The sequence below is a fragment of the Aplidium turbinatum genome, chromosome 6 (genome assembly GCF_918807975.1).
Source record: "Aplidium turbinatum chromosome 6, kaAplTurb1.1, whole genome shotgun sequence".
Classification (NCBI taxonomy): domain Eukaryota; kingdom Metazoa; phylum Chordata; class Ascidiacea; order Aplousobranchia; family Polyclinidae; genus Aplidium; species Aplidium turbinatum.
Genome location: NC_137477.1, coordinates 1,558,535 through 1,575,598, shown reverse-complemented (window position 1 = coordinate 1,575,598; position 17,064 = coordinate 1,558,535). Strand labels below are relative to the sequence as shown.

At 38.7% G+C, this 17,064-nt stretch overlaps 1 protein-coding gene across 2 annotated transcripts; it reads left to right on the top strand.

Moving 5' to 3' along the window:
- The first annotated feature begins 1,598 nt into the window (after window positions 1-1,598).
- On the top strand, window positions 1,599-10,836 carry LOC145771860 (uncharacterized). 2 transcript variants are annotated; one of them, XM_082583603.1, is made up of 11 exons: window positions 1,599-1,821; window positions 2,214-2,381; window positions 2,723-2,824; window positions 3,211-3,473; window positions 3,699-3,769; window positions 4,782-4,863; window positions 5,126-5,200; window positions 5,534-5,621; window positions 7,349-7,465; window positions 8,417-8,548; window positions 8,956-10,836. In XM_082583603.1, exons 1-11 carry the CDS (start codon window positions 1,655-1,657, stop codon window positions 9,086-9,088), a joined length of 1,398 nt encoding a protein of 465 aa, XP_082439729.1. In that variant the 5' UTR covers window positions 1,599-1,654; the 3' UTR covers window positions 9,089-10,836. The 2 variants fall into 2 exon arrangements, with proteins under 2 accessions (XP_082439729.1, XP_082439731.1); XM_082583605.1 differs by lacking the exons at window positions 7,349-7,465; window positions 8,417-8,548; window positions 8,956-10,836 and adding an exon at window positions 7,014-7,335 and having other exon boundaries at window positions 5,534-5,651.
- The last annotated feature ends 6,228 nt before the right edge of the window (window positions 10,837-17,064 follow it).

The window sequence follows — 17,064 nt, the reverse complement described above, 5'->3', positions numbered from 1 at the left end:
TTTCCATCAGTACATGTTATTGAGGGGTTGTATACAACTCTTACCTAAAAGGTGCCTCATGGCACTGTTTAGGGTCCTCTGAAAGGATACCATACATTTAGGAGTAAACTTTTAGGTAGTTTTCAAATAATGCAATATTTTCTATCCACCCGATATACCATAGTATTGTTATTAAGATTGACAATTTTTGATTAATATTCTTGATCCCATTAATTATCAATGTAACGTTCATCGTAGCGCTCTATGTTGCAACAAAGGTTTCTATGTTTCTGGGAAGTACATAACTTTGGGAGAGTAAAATGAATATTTGTTAAGTATAAATGAAACAAAAAAAAAATACTTTCATTTGACCCTCTGGCCTGTATTGCTCAATAATGCAAATTTGCAACATGTAATATTCTGTGTTAGTTGTACTTGGTTTCACCTTTTTGAAGAAACAAATCTGAATATTTGATTTGTTTTACTTGGGCGCTACGGGTTAACCAATGTTACAGGCAACATGTGTATTGTGTAGCCTATTCTTGCATTACTGCAGTACAACAGCAATACAAGATTTATCGAAGGTTGTGAACCTGACCATAGGCACACGCACAGCTTGCACATACACCTCTGGGTAGGGATGAGCAAAATAGAATACCGAATATAGAATAACCGGTTGTGAAGCCTAACCGGTTTCAAAATGCATATGAAATCGGATAATTGAAACCGCTTTAACGATCGACTTCGTTCCACTCCCTCTGGCCACAACGAATTCGCTACAGCGAAAGTAGAATTGTTTATCGATTTGGTGCAATCCGGCGTAGGAAAAACGCACAAGTTTTGTTGTTCGCATTAAAGAGATCTTTCTTGTCAAGCGCTTTGTAGTCCTCACAGTATTGCGGAAGTATGTACGGGTAGATGGCTTTGTCTTAGCTTTTACTATGCCAGTACAGTGACATGGACGACTTGTTGAGCTGTGGGATTAAAGAATAAAGATGCTACATGCAGTATTGAAGATGAATTAGCAAATTTAGCTTCCCCATCTTCAGAAATAACTACCTATCTCACGTTGTTGAAAACATCCACTTTATCTGTTGAAAATGCCCTTGTTTGGTGGAAAGCAAATGAAAACCAATTTTCTTGTTTATATTAGTTAGTTTCAAAATATTTTTGTGTACCTTCCACATCTGCTTCTTTAGAGAGATGTTTTTCAAGTGCAGGTTTACCTGCCACCAAGTTGAGATCCCGTTTGACTGGTGAACATTTAGAAAGCCTAAATTTGTTACACTGCAATAAGCATTAAGCAATTTTGTGATGTTCATTGTTTTTGTAAACTCATAAAAATTCGAGAAATAAAACAAAGTAACTTCAGCGGGTTTAACATGATGTATTACATACACAAATATAACATAATTAAAAATAAACTCTAACGTTTTAAATAAACTCAAGCAATTTGTTTTGAGTTTTGCCACTATTTGCAGCAGCAACCTGATGACAAAGTGAAATCTGGCTATGATTAAAATGTGTGCATTGCTTTGACTATATTTCGCTTTTTGAAGCACTATATAATACGCTTTGTGTGTAATGTATATATATTATATATGTTATGATACAGAGAATAGACTAATTAATATTATAAAGTTATTTTGTTTGTCACTAAGCATCTGTATTAACTATGTCTGGACGAAGAAAATCTTTAAGAAGCAAAAGATCTCTGAATCACCTCTTCGATGAAGCAAAGGACTCTTCCACTCCGAGAACGTTGCTCCTCAATGCTTTAAAGGAGCCAGAAGTGCAACAGACTGTCAAGAGGCCGTTGACAAAACGACGTTCCACTGCAAAGTATGTGACAAATATTTGCTTCTTGTATTCTTTTCTTAATTAGTTTGTTATTTCTGACCTTTTTTCACGACAATTTGCTTCTTACTTCTTAGAACATTAACTTGCTTTGTTCTTTCGCATGATAGTTTTATAGCGATAGTTGTAGCAAGTTTAGCTTCCAAAGTTGGTATTTGCAGGGATGACCTTGTGAAAGTGCTTGGTTTTATTGAAACTGAAGCTTATCTATTTATGTTAGAAGTGTGGAGTTGGTCACAGCATTGCATGGTTATTGCTGACTCTTATTTCTTGTGGTAACTAATTGTGAAAGAACTAATAGTTGAACTGATTTGAAAGTGAATTTTAAACTTTTAAAATATTCAAGTTTTTAATTATTTTGTCTTGGTTTCTGGAAGAAATACAGTTTCAACAAAGAAATCTCAGGATTCCAGTGTACTGTTGGAGACATCGATCACCCCCAGAACTGCCATCCAGAATGTCATGGCAGCCAATGACGTCATGGCTACTGCAGCCCGCCCAACGAGGCTCAGAAGGTCGCCCAAAAGCAACCTCAAAGTGAAAAAGTAGGTTTCCGAAGGGGTAAACTGTATTTCCAAATTCATGACTGTTTTTCTCCATCTTGCTTCCAAGAAGCCTGGTCTTCATTCTGGAATATCAGGGTCTTCCGTTTCTTATCGTTGGTGTGTTTAATTTTCAAGTTTTATTTTTGTCAGGCCATCCTTCACTCTACCTTCCTACATTTTCCTTGGTTTAAAAATGGTTTGTTCAAAATAATTTTTTACTTTATTTTGTATGTTTAAACATGAAACTTGAGTTTTATTAGTTTCTAGGGGCAAACACCTCATCTATAGACGAAAGTACAAACGGATTATGAGTTTCTGGCTAATCCATTGGTGTGTTTCAGAAATATTGAGATCGATAAGATCTACCAGCCGGTTGTGACGCAACAAGAGCTGTCCAAACGACTGCAAGCGAAACTAGCCGGACTGAAAGAAGCTACTATCAGGTACAAGATGGGTTCCAATGAGTTGCTGGCGACATTTGGACCGACACAATTGTTATTGGCAAACTCGTTCGGAATACTTGCCACGAAATGTTTGTGGCTCTACATTTTGTAATGTATTGCTGTTTACACCAAGCGCACCATGTCGTAAAGTTTAAAACGCAATTTTACAATTTTGTTTTCTAATTGGCGTTTATTAAAGTTAATGTTTAAATTTTTTACATATTTTCGGTGAACAATGAACATACATTCCATGTATCGCCCCCTGAAAGAAACCCCAGACGCGTTTTGCTTTCAATCCAATTGCGTCTTCGTAGAAACACGAAGAAGGTTGCTTTCATTTTCACTCATTATGCATCGAGTTATTGAACCTTTAGTTTACTTAACAGATCTGAACCTCCTGGATCACCAGATGAGCACACCTTTCCTCCAGACGACATTGCAGAGAAAGAAGATCGATCAAGACAGTCACCTGTCAAAGATGCCTCACCACGAGAGGAGGCTGAACGATTGGAGGAGGTCAGCAAGGAGCACAGTGATCTGATCATGGAAGATTCTTTACAGAGCAATGATCCTGTGCAACTCGATGAAGAATTGAAAGAACCTTCTCCTCCAAAGAGCACACCTGCAACTCCATCTTCCATCATGCCAGGTATGATCCGTATTTTTAAGTTAAACTACCGCCACATTTCTTTCTCATTGCTTGCATCTAGATCTAACTTGCTTCAGTGAAAGGTTTTACTGAGGTTGAACGTCGTTCTTCCACAGAATTATTCGGCAACCGCGTCATGCACTGTCTTGCTGATAATATTACGTCATAACTAAGCATGGTTACGTCACAATCCCACATTCTCATTCTCCCATCGATGTCTTGTAGGTGATCGCTCCATCCAGTCGTCCTCCTTTAATCAACCAAACAATTCATCTCCTGTCGCATCTGTGCTCCAAGTAAGTCGTCATCGGTTTGGTTGGTATAAACGGTCCCACAGTATGTTCATTGCTAATGGTTAAATGGCAGTGATTGTGGGAACCCTTTGTCGGTAATATGGAGAATAATGAGATCACTGTGGTCGTGGTGAGAGCAACACAATTGCTCTCGCCACGGCTACAGTGGCAAGTTGATTACATAAAATTCAAGAAAAGATGTTAACCACAAATTTCCAACTTACGGTTACACGTCCTCACTTGACGACGTCGGCTGCATTGCCGAGTGGTGAGAGCCCTGGAACGACGTTCGAAAGGGCGCCGGTTCGACACCGCTCAAGAGCATGCTGCTGTGTCTTTGGTAAGACACTTAAAGGCATGCCTGACGGTGGACACGAAGATTGGCTTCCTTGCCTGCCCGTCCACTTAATCTAAATCTTCAACCACCGGGTGAAAACGTCAACAAGCACCAATCCAGTTAGTCTAGTACTAAGATTGTACTTTGTCGGCTGCATAGCCGAGTGGTGAGAGCCCTGGAACGGCAAGTCGAAAGGACGCCGGTTCGACATCGCTCAAGAGCATGCTGCTGTGTCTTTGGTAAGACACTTAATGGCATGCTTGAAGGTGGACACGAAGATTGGCTTCCTTGCCTTCCTGTCCACTTAATCTAAATTTTCAACCACCGGGTGTAAGCCTGGTCCTGTCTGGATACAATAAACAAACATAAAAACGATGGCCGACACACGAAAAGCGATTAGAAATTGGAGTATATAATACAAACAAACTTCACACGCATTCAAGAAAGGAAAAAGGTTTAGCGCGATAGCAGTGTTTCACTAAAGAAAAATTAGATTTGTTCACTGCTGTGATGGTTTGGTCGCTTGGAGAAGTTCAAAACAATCTTCAACCATCTCCATCGCTGTTATTGTTACGTCACCATGTTGTGTGCCAGCAACATTCATCGTTCAGACGTCATCAAGTTCATCTGGTTAAAGTTTAAAAAATCCATTTTTTGAGAAACGGTTTATTTTCTCAGAACGAGACCATTCCAGCCTCCGAGAGCGAATTGACAGCACCAGGCGACCCTTTAAGACTGAATTCGCTACATCAAGACCAAGGTAGGATCCGTGCCGCCCAGCTTGGTGTGTGCTGCTTGTATTGTGTGTTTGTGAAGCAGCATAAGCCATTCGTTGCTGACACTGCGGTGAGGTATCTGCTTCACTAATATTCTATTTGTGAAGGAAATAGAAAGTCGAGTTCACTAATATTCTATTTGTGAAGGAAGTAGAAAGTCTTTTAATAAATTTTAATTTGAGTTCAATTGTCTGCTTCGTTTGGTTTTAACAAAGACGCAATTAAATCGGAGTATTTTATTGATAGAGGCTGGAGAAGTGGTTGAAAGTGATAAGGACCTTGAAGAAGAGGAAGAAGAAACAGCAGCATCTTATGAAGATGGTGAGTAACGTGTGGCTGGTTTAAACGACATCTGTTTTACGTTTGCTTGCGTTAAAACAAATAAATATAATGGATTCTTCCGTCCATAAGAGGACCCTGTACTTCGGACGATCTTTACTTGGGGGATTCCATTTATTCAGGATTCAGCGGTAAATTTACGAAAGCGAGATGATTATCTTCATGGTAAATGGCCAACTTTTGATTCGAAAATAATTGGTAGGGAAACTTATCTTTGGGTAGAGAAAGTTTGTTTCACTAACACTTGGAGTTGCACTCCCACTGAGAACTGGTTGGTTGTCCACTAATTCATGATCTACCAACCCATTACTTCAGCACACCGCGTTAACCCCACCTCGTCATTCAATCGAACGCAACCTCTGGAACCTTCGACTCAAAGAATCGCGGCTCCTTCGCTGCGGAGGTATGACGTAACAATCTTCACGTTATTAAAGTGCCTCTGACAGGTAAATAAATTCGCTAAATTTACCTAAGATACCAAAAAGATGACACTAACAAACTTCCCTGACCAGCAAATCGTAAAAAATATCAACAGGTTACTAAGTTACACGCTTGCAAACTTTCGTTGACATCGGCGAATCTGGCACTCATTCAATTGCGAAAATAAAAACGGCAACACCGCTGTGACGTCACAGTAAGCGGGAAGGATGCATTCTTTCTCTGTGATGACTTGGTAAAGTATGGTACGGCTACTGCAAAACGTGAATGTGTGGTGCTCTGTTGGTCTAAAGCATGTGCAAATTAAGAATTATCGAAATGAAAAAGTGAACTTATGATTACTATCAGGTTTCGATCAAATAGGTTGAGTTTACTTTTATCAAACAGCATCTCAATTCAATTGAAATTGCAGTTTCATAGGGCTACCATTTTCATACTTTTTATTTGTCCTAATCTGGCAATAGCCATTTGCAGTGTAACAACAGTATTTCACAAACAGTACCTTTAATTTATGGTTGAGGCAATGCCTACAAATTGCTGTTTATGTTCCATTGTCAGTGACAAAGACCGTGTGCTTTCTTTTCCCACTTTCCCACAAAACAAGGTACTAAGAAGAAAATGGTCAAAGTTTTCTTCAAGTGTTCGAAAGTGGGATGGGCCATACAAAACTAGTCGTATATGTTCACTTCACTGAAGATGATTTTGTTAATACCACTCAAGTAAAAATGCTTACAGGCATGTGTTGGAGTGTATACTACAAGGTGGTGCTCTCGGAAGCAACAATCGGATTGTGATGCCGTCATGCATTGTTTGGCGAATCCGAAACAATTTTCCAGATCCAGATGGCAGTTACACAGGATTTCAATGGCCATCTGAAGGCACATTATGAGAGAGAGAGAGAACTTTTATTTATTTTTGAATAGTGATGATGAATTAAATATGAATGATGATTCGTACGATTTCTTCATTTTTCACTTCAAGTATATTTTAGGTTTTGTAGGAACGTATCCAGTACAGTTTTATTAAACTGCAAAAAACAATAAATCTTCGAAAAAGCAACCTCTTGTACCAACTCCGACCAAACTGTGATCCACCAATTACATCTAGGAAGCGTTTGTTTCATCCGTTGCTAACGACGTCCACTTAGGATGACGTAATACCACCAAAGTCGTCCCAGAGCAGTGAAATATGGAGTTTCGCTTGTGGTGGCGCTGCGGAGCAGTCGTTTGCTTAAATTACGCCCTAACCAGTCGAGCTACGAGGTTAAGATTAAAAAGTTCGCTAAGTGTAATTCTGCGCTAGGAAATGCTTTAAAAAGTTACTATACTTGGATCCAACCTGTCAGGGGCACTTTAAGTCACCCAGATGTCATTGTTGTGCAAGCCGCGCGGGTTATTGGCTGCAGATTCGCGTGTTTGATGCAACTAAATTTTGCCTTGTACTCTATATTGTGCACATTCTAATGATGGGTAAATTTATTTTTTATTAAATCCAAAATTGGACCGAAGTGAATTGTGTCGTAATTTCGAGCACATGATACTTTCATGACCCAATAAACGAATTCTTCCCACTGCTTCTGTGTCCAATAGGTGTTTGATTCTATAAAAATAATTGGATGGACAGTTTTGTTTTGGACGAATGTTTCTAGAACCATGTCATGGGAAAAGAGGAATGATTTTCCTGTATTTCTAGACTAAACTCCTCCAAAGTCCCACGGAAGCGATCCTCCAAGACCTCCCAATCCTCCTTTATCTCCACATCCCAGTTGAAAGGGATACTTGAGCATCACTCCTCTTTAAAAGTCACCAAGTGAGTGAATCTCTTAACCTCTGTCTGTGGGTAGTCATCCTCATCCTTGAGGGATTAATTTCCCAGGCAACAAAATCAGCTATTTTTACATTGATTCAACTTCTGCAGACGTTGAATCAATGTAAAAATGATAGATTTTGCTGGCTGGGTTGGATCATAATTTTTGGTTATGTTTCACTGAAATATTTTTCTATTTGTAGATTGGAATATAGACCAGGTGCGTGCTGAGTGTAATTGTTGGTCTTGATTTTCCTACTTCAACCGATGTATTGTTGTTTGTCAGCTGCTTCAATGCCATGGTTACCATGAGTGGAAAGTAGTCTGCTGAAATTGACTGAAGGCTAACAATTGCCTAAACTCTGCAAAAATTTATGGACTGCTTGAAATAAACATCTCAAACCATTCAGGCAAAAAATATTGAAACTTATACGTTGGCTTTCAACATGAAGCATTGAGTTTATTTCAGTTTTCTTATTGCTGTGAAGTAGGTTTTCAACAATGACATTTAAAAAAGGAAACATCGAAACAAGCTTTTGTAATACGTGAATTCATAAATGGCCCGACTCCATTTTTTTTCCAAATTTAACTGTTTGTGCTTTTCCGATTTCTTTCAGTGTCCTCTTTCAACTTCTTCCCAGTATATCTAAGAATATAATCATCATTGGAGTTCCATCATAAAAGTAAATGAACAAAATATTTAAAACGCATTTATCTCAAAACAACTTTCTGGAAATTGGGTCCTTGAATTCACGTATTCAATTGTAAATTCAAGTGCACCTTGCAATCCCATGGTGTGAATGCTTTGCAACCCAGCAAAGCTGTTATCAGCAAGCCTGTTGCGATTTCATGGCCATTGCTTTCCGCATAATAATTACAGACTCCATTGTTGCGTGGTTTCAATCTAACACTTCGATCGATGTCGCTGACGTAACAACACCTCATTGTTCACAGGGAGGCAATGGAGGCGGCCGAGGGAATATTCGCGTCATTCTTCAAGCGTTTGTGCCAGGACATGGAAGCGGTGACCCAGTTCGCGGGAAGGGCCATTGTCAACAAGGACGACCTCGAGCTCATCATGAAGAGGTGTGGGGAGTGATTGTGATGTCACTTTGTGCGCGGAAATGTTTATCCTCGAATAATTGTGAAAACCTTTTTTGGAATCTTAGCAGTCCATCATAGGCTACTTGTAAAGATTCCCAACCAACGATGCAGCCCAGTGATGGGATGTCTTACATTCGTTGCTATTTGCAACAGGGTGTTACGATTTGCAATGTTTTGTCTTTACCCACGCATGGGAATGGCACGGCACCAAGAACGAAATATAGTTTTGTTTCATATGACGCTGGCTAATTGATACTCTTGATATTAGCGATGTATTTACTGTAGACGCAAATCCCATGTATCTTTCTATTGGTTCAGGTCCTAATTTGTAGAACGCAAAGCTTCAGTCTTAATTGCTTGGTGATTACGCTAATATTTTTCACATTCAGGCAAAGATTCATCACCAAAGACAAGTCCCTGAACATGTTGATCAGGGAGAATCTTCCCTTGGAGTATCAACAACTCCTCATAGAGGAAGCAACTTCCGTGCTGGTGCCTCCCAAGAAGAAGAAGAAGAAATGATGTTTTCCAAGTTGGAATCGATCCATCCAACTTTTATTTGCTCCCACTATTGAGGGCGCCAATTCTTTTTCCTTGCAGCAATTGTCTTCCTTCATTTGACCCATCGCATTTTTCTCATCCAGTCGGAATCCTCGTCAAAAGCCGCTGTAGGTTGATTGTACGCTGTGGATGAGAGCAGTGCCGCAGCTAGGGCTTGTACCGCTGGGAGACTATTATGGTGCTCTTGATGACAATAGTTTCGGAGATGAAAATGACCTCTCCCCACGGAGAAAAGCGCTGAGGCATAGTACTTCATCGGGAATTTTGATTTTTTTAAACTTTATTATTCAGAACACTCGCGCTAACACAAACGGCTTCAGATCGACAAAATGTGGCGATGTTGTTTGTGACGTAATACTTATTTTTCTAAAATATGAAGCTTTATTCGTTTGTTCTTTGCGTTTTTGATGGTACTACGACAGTTTATCGAACGACACTTCATCGAACGACAGTTTATCGAACGACAGTTTATCGAAACGACAGTTTATCGAACGACAATTCATCGAACGACAGTTTATCGAAACGACAGTTTATCGAACGTCAGTTTATCGAACGACAGTTTATCGAACGACACAGGGCCGTAGCCAGACCGCAGAGCAAGGGGGGGCCAACTTTTTTTAAGGAGGGCCGAAAAAATTTAAATGGGCAAAATCATTATAAATGTAGCTGTTGCTCTTGAATGTTTGGATTTTGCCAGGGGGGGCGAGGCCTCCCTGGCTCCCTGCTGGCTAGGGGCCTGGAACAACAGTTAATCGAAAACCTAACCCCTAACCTAAAACCTAACCCCCAACCACTAACACCTAATCCGTAACCCTACCCCTAACCCCCAACCACTAACTCCTAACCACTAACCCCTAACCCTACCCTTAACCCCTAACCCTTAAACTCCAACTCCCAACCACTAACCCCTACTTCTAACCTTAACTCTTAACCTCTAGCCCCTAACTCCTAGCCTCTAGCCCCTAGCCCCTTCGATGAATTGTCGTTCGATAAACTGTCGTTTCGATGAATTGTCGTTCGATAAACTGTCTTTCGATAAACTGTCGTTCGATAAATTGTCTTTCGATAAACTGTCGGGTCACGGTTTTTGATACAAGCTTATTGGGTGCTCGCCAAAATATAAGAGTATCGTTAATTGTGATTTACTTGTTTTTAGAACGGTCTAAGTTTAACCAGTCATGGCGGAAAGGCAGAAACGTGGAATGTAATATTGGAACTTATGTGAATGTCTGCTTCTAAACTGGAAGTGCTTTAAATATTTCTAGACAAACCAGATTCAGGCAATCTTATTCTTACATTCTTATGTTTCATTACATTTATAGCACTGAGGATGAAGACATTAGTCCATTGTTTCGAAACGTTTGCTGAACATGGTTTTAGTGCAATTTAATCTCTTTGCTTTTTGTTCATTCAGTTCATGAATACGAAGGGTAAGAATTGTGCCCCACATGTTGCATATCATGTGTGTCAAAGCTACGTATGTGGTGCCAGAAAAAAAGTAAAAATGTCGCTTTTATTGGCATCTCTATAGTATTGAAAAGGCAAGCTAACAATCAGAATGACTGCTCTTTTTGTGTGGTAAGCTTTGCGGGGTTTAACAGAAATAAAAATTTATAATCAAATATTCAAATTCAGCAATGAGACTTGCATTGTGGTGAAGATGCAACTTCTCATAATCTGCAAGGTACAAGTGATACAGAACCAGTGGCGCCTGGTGTTGTTTGTGAGCAGTGGGGCTGCAATAAATAGTGGGGGGGGGGTGAAGCCCGTCGCTGAGTCCGCTAAAGGCGAACGACTTTGCCGGGGGGTCTCCCCCAGAAAATTGCATTAAATTTGGTGCATTCTGGTCATGTTTTTACCCCAAACTTTGAAAAGTGCATTCAGACTTTGTTGAAAAGTTTATGTATTCCTAAGCCGCATTTAAAAAGAAACTAACAGTATTGCTTTGGAGACATACTTTACTAGTATTGAGCTTAGTCTTAGCATACAAGGTTAGCCGTTGCATACAAGGTTCAAGTGATTTTGAGATGCGCTTATAGGCTGGACTAGCTCTTCCTATAACCTGTTGAATACCCTAATTCCACACTCTCTAACAGCTAACACTTCTACAGTCATGGCGCATCGCTACTCCACGAAATAAAAACTACCTTTAAAAAGTCTGTAAAGTTATTCGGTTAGGCGGGGCTGTTTTCCATGCAGCCCCAACAGATTCAAAAATTGCTGTAAAATACCAAAAGATGTGGAGCTTCAAGGATAATTTTTAGCCAATCAGAGCGCTTGAAATCCAGAATCTCGAGCTGCATAGAAGTTTGCCCAAAATTGGTGTTGCCAAACGAAACTGTCAATATTTTAATTTTCAATCTGCGATTCTTAGATGAAAAAAGTAACCGGGTCGGACAAACCCAGAGGAAAACATATATTCCTTCTCTTTCTTTCAGGTGTGGCTGCAGCCCCATGGCACGAGCCGCCATTGTGCAAAACACTATCCCAAAAAAAAAACAATGATTCTCCCAAGCTGTTTTCACAAATTTAGTTCAATGACTTTGTCAGAGAATTAGGCCTAAATATTTTAAAAGAAGCTGCACAACTTTAACGTCAAGGCCGCAGTTTTTTTGTAAAGAAAATAGGCCTACTTTGATTTATTTGGTTGGTTTTGAATGTTTATCCTCGGACTGACAAAGCCTTGTTTGGTTATTCCTGGTAGTTTCGCATACTTGTAGAGCAGGGGTTCTTACACTTTTTTTTAACGCGGACCCCTTAAAAACAATTTTGGTTTGTGTGGATCCCCTTTGTGGCCTAGTCCGAGAAACTTTTTTTGATCAGCATGAATTGGACATAACGCAATAAAATTAAAATGAATTGGTGACAAAATTTATCTTATGTTTTATTAAATTTAAGAAATAGCGAGTGCAGATTGTTTTTCAATATCTTTGATCAAATTTTATTGATGTGAAGAATGCTGCTGTTTGTCTTCAACAAGAACATGAATTGTGGCTTCGAGTTTGATAGGGCTGATAGGATAGTTGAAAGCTGGTATAGGCCTACAAGTCCCGCCCTGGTAACTCATGACAAAGACAGGACTCGACCAAATAAAAAGGGTGAAACTACTTTACCTTTGCTTTACTGTTCACACACTTCAATCTACATGTTTTGGTCAATTTCTCTTTGTCATCTACCAAGGGGAGGAGGACTTGTAATTTGTATACCAGCTCCGATAGTTGTTTGAACTTAATCTTTTTTATTTTGAAACATTTATTCCATTTTTGAAATTACAGCCTACACTAAGATTTCCATTGGGCCTTCATGGACCCCCTAAATCTAGTCCGCGTACCCCTTGGGGGTCCATGGACCCCAGTTTAAGAACCCCTGTTGTAGAGGCTCTTGACGCAAGGCCGGTTACCGAGATTGGCAGAGTGAAGTTTCCCGTTTGTTGAAATGTTGTTGCCGGGAAATTATTCCATCCATTAGATGCCGCTGAATGGAGAGCAGTCCTGAAATGCGATGCTCAAGCGCACACCCCGAGAGTCGAACTTGTGCCGCGTGATCTTGAGCTGGGAGCGTAACCACTGAGCTGCTCACTGCAAGGATGTTCGGAGAAACAAGTGAAGACAAAAAGATGAGCCACCTCAAGAACATGCAGCTCCACACGAAGTAAAAGTTACACGACTTTAAGACTCTTGTTTCATGGGCCAATCTGACAGACGTTTGTTAGCGCAATCTCCTTTTTGTTTTCTCAAAACTTGATTGCAGCGTTGACGATATCTCATTCAGCATAAAATTGAAATTGTTTGAAAATGTAGGCTAACTTATTGTGTCACAATGTTTGTGAGTTATGGCATCCTTTCCTCAAGCGTCGGCCAGATGCTTTTTTACGTTGATTAGACGTCATTACGATTTTGCTTAAATGATATGATTCAGAATAGCAAATTGTACATAAAACGTAACAATCCACCTTTAAACAGACAATTGTATGCTTGCGGCTCATCTTTCTTGCTCTCTGTATTTTAAAATTATTTTTTTCGCACCTTGCCTTTCTACCACATCATGTGATCTGTTCAACACCTTTTGATGCAGTTACCTTTGATTCTCGTGGAGCCTATACCGTTGAGTTTGAGCTAGTCAGAAGTACTGTGCAGTTTTTGTTTTTTCCTGTTTATGGTTATAATAACCATTGTATTTTATTCAGATGTAGTTAAATTGTATATATTATATGTTATTCCTGAAGAGGACATCTTGTGATGTCGAAAACGTTCGATATTTAACTTGTTGCGTAGTTTTGTGTTTCTGTAAATAAACTTGAATATGTTAAACTTGATAAGGTTGCTCGGCTTCGTATGCCTATGACTCAGAATACATCCCCAATCTGTTTCTTAAGTCTTCGAAATTTCATTTACAAACTTTTACTTTCCATGCATTACTCGCTTTAAAGATGTACACTGATTTTGTTTATGATCGCCTTTACGCGCGTCTGCATGACCGCCAGCATTAAAATTTTTGTTGATAGAACATTATCTACTATACACAAACAATTCATGAAATAAATGAGTAAACAAAATCATCAATGGATAATATCGCACTGTAAAAACACATGAAATAAATGAACAACAAAGAGCCTTTCAATCATTATCGATTCTTGTACATGAGAGGTAATCACCCATCCAGATCTTCAACTTCTGGAAGACAAAGCGAATAATTAAATTAAAGAAGTTTCTGCACTTGGAATACTTTGCATTCTTTCAATTGTTTATTTAACGTTATTTATTAATGTCAGATTACAACTAAATTGTTAAATCAATTATAGCAGCCAAGTCTCTAAAAACAGTTATATAATGTTGACATAAAAAAGGATGTTGATTTAATGTTTAAAAGGGCATAGCCTAAACATTTTCACGATGACATGAACAAAACTTACCAAAACCAAGCAGAGATTACTCAAATTTTCGTTTAAACTTTTATAACTGCATGTTAAGCTGACAAGTAGATTTCCATCACATATAATTTATACGATTCTCCATAGCTTTGTAAAATTAAGGTTTTCATTTCCTTTTTAAAACAATGAAATGATAATTTCTTCCAAGTTGCTTAGAACCTTTTGCTAAATCACTGGTCCCAGTACCTACATGGATTTTGTGCCAAATTTTGTGTTGTGTATATTTATAAAATAGTTGCTGCTTGTTTGATATCTTGTGCTATGTTGATAAATGAATGAAGTATTTGCAGTGTTGTACGCGTCATTGAAATAAATTGACGGCGTCGGCGTCAGCGTCAGCGCGAATTGCCTAAAAACTTTACGGCGTAAAGTACTGCGTAAGCTCTTAAAGAAATTGACGGCGTCAGCGTCAGCGCTAATTTCTAGCGCTATTTTTTGCCAGCGTCTCATAAAACGGAAATATTTCAACCAAGTTTAGGCTAACAATAGCTAAAAATAAAGAGCAGATATTATGTTTTGAGACTGTATTGTAATTTGCTGCTTAGCCTATTAGTTATTTCCTTACAGAAAAAGCAAGCATTTCAAAACGTTTGTCTGACAATTTGCTGCGTTTGGGACGCATAGCCTAAGCTATTGTCCTTTCCAAGTGAAAACATGCGTTCCACAGCAGCGCTGGTTGGTATTGGTGTGTTGTATTTCAAAAATAAATTGAAAACGTTTACTCGGAAAGGTATCACTGTTCCTAACGTGCTGTGATAGTTTAGCATGTATAAATCTTTTAACCAGGTTCACTGCACCAACATCGCTCTTTTCAGAGGCATAAAGCTCTTGAAATAAAGTATCTTCAACGTTCCGCGAAGCCGATCATAGATTTTTCGCTTTCTGTCTCTGATCTCTCGTTCTCAATACATGGGTGATCACTAGGGCCCTCAAAAGTCAATAAAATCAAACATTTTTAAGGACCTCGTCTATCCACGAATCCAAGAATAAAGTTATTTTTAGCACCTAGGGGACTGTTTCTAAGAAGTTTATAGGTCAAAATAAAGTCAAAATTGACAATAAAGTCAAAATTTTCAATAAAGTCAAAATTTGTCAAATTATGGCTTTTGACAAACGTTTTGTGTTTCTTGAAAGTAATTTTTGTCAAAATCCTCGTGGAAGCATTGTAAATCAGTGTCACGATTTCCTTCTATCTCTTACCAGGAAAAAGACTTGGAAAGATTCAATGACGTAGTTTAATGGGTCAAACCGAAAAGCAGTCAATTAAATTCACGGATAGTTCTACTGGTGAAATGATATATAAAAACGCTTGAAGGACTCCAACGAATGGTTCACCACTTCCAACAATTAATCAAAGTAATAGTAAACAGCAATAGATTCCAATGCCTGCGACTATTGATCGAGTTTAACGTGATCCACTCACAGCTTCTCATACGATTCTAATTTCAATCAGAAATTATATTAGCATCAACTTTGCTTTACAGTACTCGTATTCAATACTTCCACTCTCGATCAACAATAATCTTTGCGTCTATTAACAACTGCTACTACTACAATAATGAACTCTCATCACCAACTCATCATAATACAACTCCCATAATAATAATCTCAGAATCTCAGAATAAACATTACACAAACTACACCACTATTTATAGTTGGCTGTTCAGTCCAATAACTTCGAGAAGGTTACATCATAAAGAACCATCGTTCGGTCACGTAGCATTTAAATGTAAACAACCGAAGTCTATAGAAGGTCACGTTCGCAAGAAGATTCTTACATAATAACGATTTCGCAATCGGACATTTACTGATAAACAACCTTATGACGTCATGACAAACGACGCTCAGAAATCATGGAAAACAACAGAACCTTCTAGATTTGCATGCTTACAGATGATTCAAGAAATACGTTACATAATACAAATTTCTCAATCAGAGGTTACTTCAGGTCATAACCGATAATAACACAACGCACCAGAATTCCATAATGAAAATAGCACATTCGTTGAAGATACAAAGCAAGCCATCGCGAGGCATTTGCACCTTGATTGTGACAATCAGGAACTGCGACAAAAGCAGGAAATTTGTCACAATGCTGACGGATCAGCAGTACCTTTTATCGCAAATTGCCCACTGTTTATTCATTGTTACGTATTTAAATATTTTTTATAAAAAGGTCCATCTTCACAAACGTAGTCTTTTCGAAAATCAACAGTTTGGATTTTAGGAATAGCCAAGCTAAATCGTCTTCCGCAAAAGTTAGACAGATTTGTGGAGATTTTCCTATCAGCGAAAAACACGACGCACTTTTTATAATCCATAAAAACCTTGACTTTTCGACAAAATATTACGTTTGGGTCTGAAATCGACAAAATATTATGTTTGGATAACTAGTATCAATTCAAGGAAGAAATGTGACCTTTACAAATAAGCAATTTCGTTAGGTCAAAATAAAGTCAAAATTTGATAAAAATAAAGTCAAAAAATTTTTTTTTTAGTTCAAAATAAAAATGGCCCTAGACTGATCATCATTTGGCGAACTTCTTCCGCGTGTATTCCAGGGAGCCATTCCAACCAACGCAAAAGCCGGTAATTCGGATGAGTCGCGCTGGCCAGAATACATTGTGAAACCATAGGTGAAACTCTAATTGTGAAACGAGATTTTTCATTTTTTTTCCATGAAAATAAAAAATGACGCATAGCGCTTGACGCTTAAAATCGGCAAAATAGTTGACGGCGCTATCACTTCCGTCAACTGAAAAATAAATTGACGGCGCTAGCCTCAGCGTCAACAAAAAGTTGACGCCGTCAAATGACGCCGTCAAATTGACGGCGTTAACGTACAACACTGAGTATTTGCAAATAAATCACAATACGTGGAGGGTTACTGATTCGTAAAAACTTTGTATATATGCTTTTTTATTTGAAATGCTCTTTACAGTATAGTTGCAAGATGTTCGTTTGAAAAATAAAGAAATAGTGTGAGCATAATAACTTCTTTTTTGTA